Source organism: Monoraphidium neglectum (assembly GCF_000611645.1).
Source record: "Monoraphidium neglectum strain SAG 48.87 unplaced genomic scaffold scaffold04183, whole genome shotgun sequence".
Lineage (NCBI taxonomy): Eukaryota > Viridiplantae > Chlorophyta > Chlorophyceae > Sphaeropleales > Selenastraceae > Monoraphidium > Monoraphidium neglectum.
This window is the reverse complement of record NW_014009446.1, coordinates 1-620: the sequence shown is the minus strand read 5'-3', so window position 1 is coordinate 620 and position 620 is coordinate 1. Positions and strand designations below refer to the sequence as shown.

Sequence of the window (620 nt, the reverse complement as noted above, 5' to 3'; positions counted from 1 at the left end):
GGCGAGGGGAGCGAAGGCGAGCAGGAGGGGCGGCGGCCTTGAACCCTGCGACAAATTCTCTCCTGCCTCACACAGCCCCACCATCGCCTCGCAAACCCTGCCTTGGGTGCGTCTGACTGCAGCCCCTATCCACACACCCCTGCTGCCACACCCGGCTCGCTGCCCCGCAGACCTTCAAGGACCGGCTCTCCCGCCACCCGCCCCCGCCGCGGCCTGTTGCCTACAGCCAGTGCAGCGACGCGTCCTCCCTGCGCAGCAGCGTCCTCGCGCCGCCGTCGCAGCAGGGCGGCGGCGTCGGCGTCGGGCTGTGGGGGCGGTCGTGGGGGCGCAGCGCGCGGCGCGCCTACTCCACCGCGGGTGCGTGGTCAAAGGCGCTGGCCCTCTGATTCAATCCGTGGGCTCCCCGTTAAAGCTACAGCCAGCGTTCGCGGATCAGCAGGACGCTTAGCTTAGGGCACACCACCTTGCCGCCCCTGGCGTCCTTGTTTAGGGGCCGATCTCGCCTCGCCTTACCTCGTTGATTGCTGCCCCCCGCCCTCCGCGCAGACGCCTACTCCCTGCCGCCCACACCCGGCGGCAGCCTCGCCGGCGTCCCCACGGGCGCTGCCTCCACCATCAGC

At 71.1% G+C, this 620-nt stretch overlaps 1 protein-coding gene across 1 annotated transcript in view; it reads left to right on the top strand.

Moving 5' to 3' along the window:
• Positions 1 to 386, top strand: part of MNEG_13992 (hypothetical protein) — a gene marked incomplete at both ends in the record, with an annotated part of 3,560 nt that extends 3,174 nt beyond the window's left edge. The window contains one exon of the mRNA XM_014037535.1: positions 171 to 386. Within this exon, the coding sequence (XP_013892989.1) occupies positions 171 to 386 (216 nt within the window). The remainder of the gene's footprint in view (positions 1 to 170) is intronic.
• Positions 387 to 620: the final 234 nt, after the last annotated feature.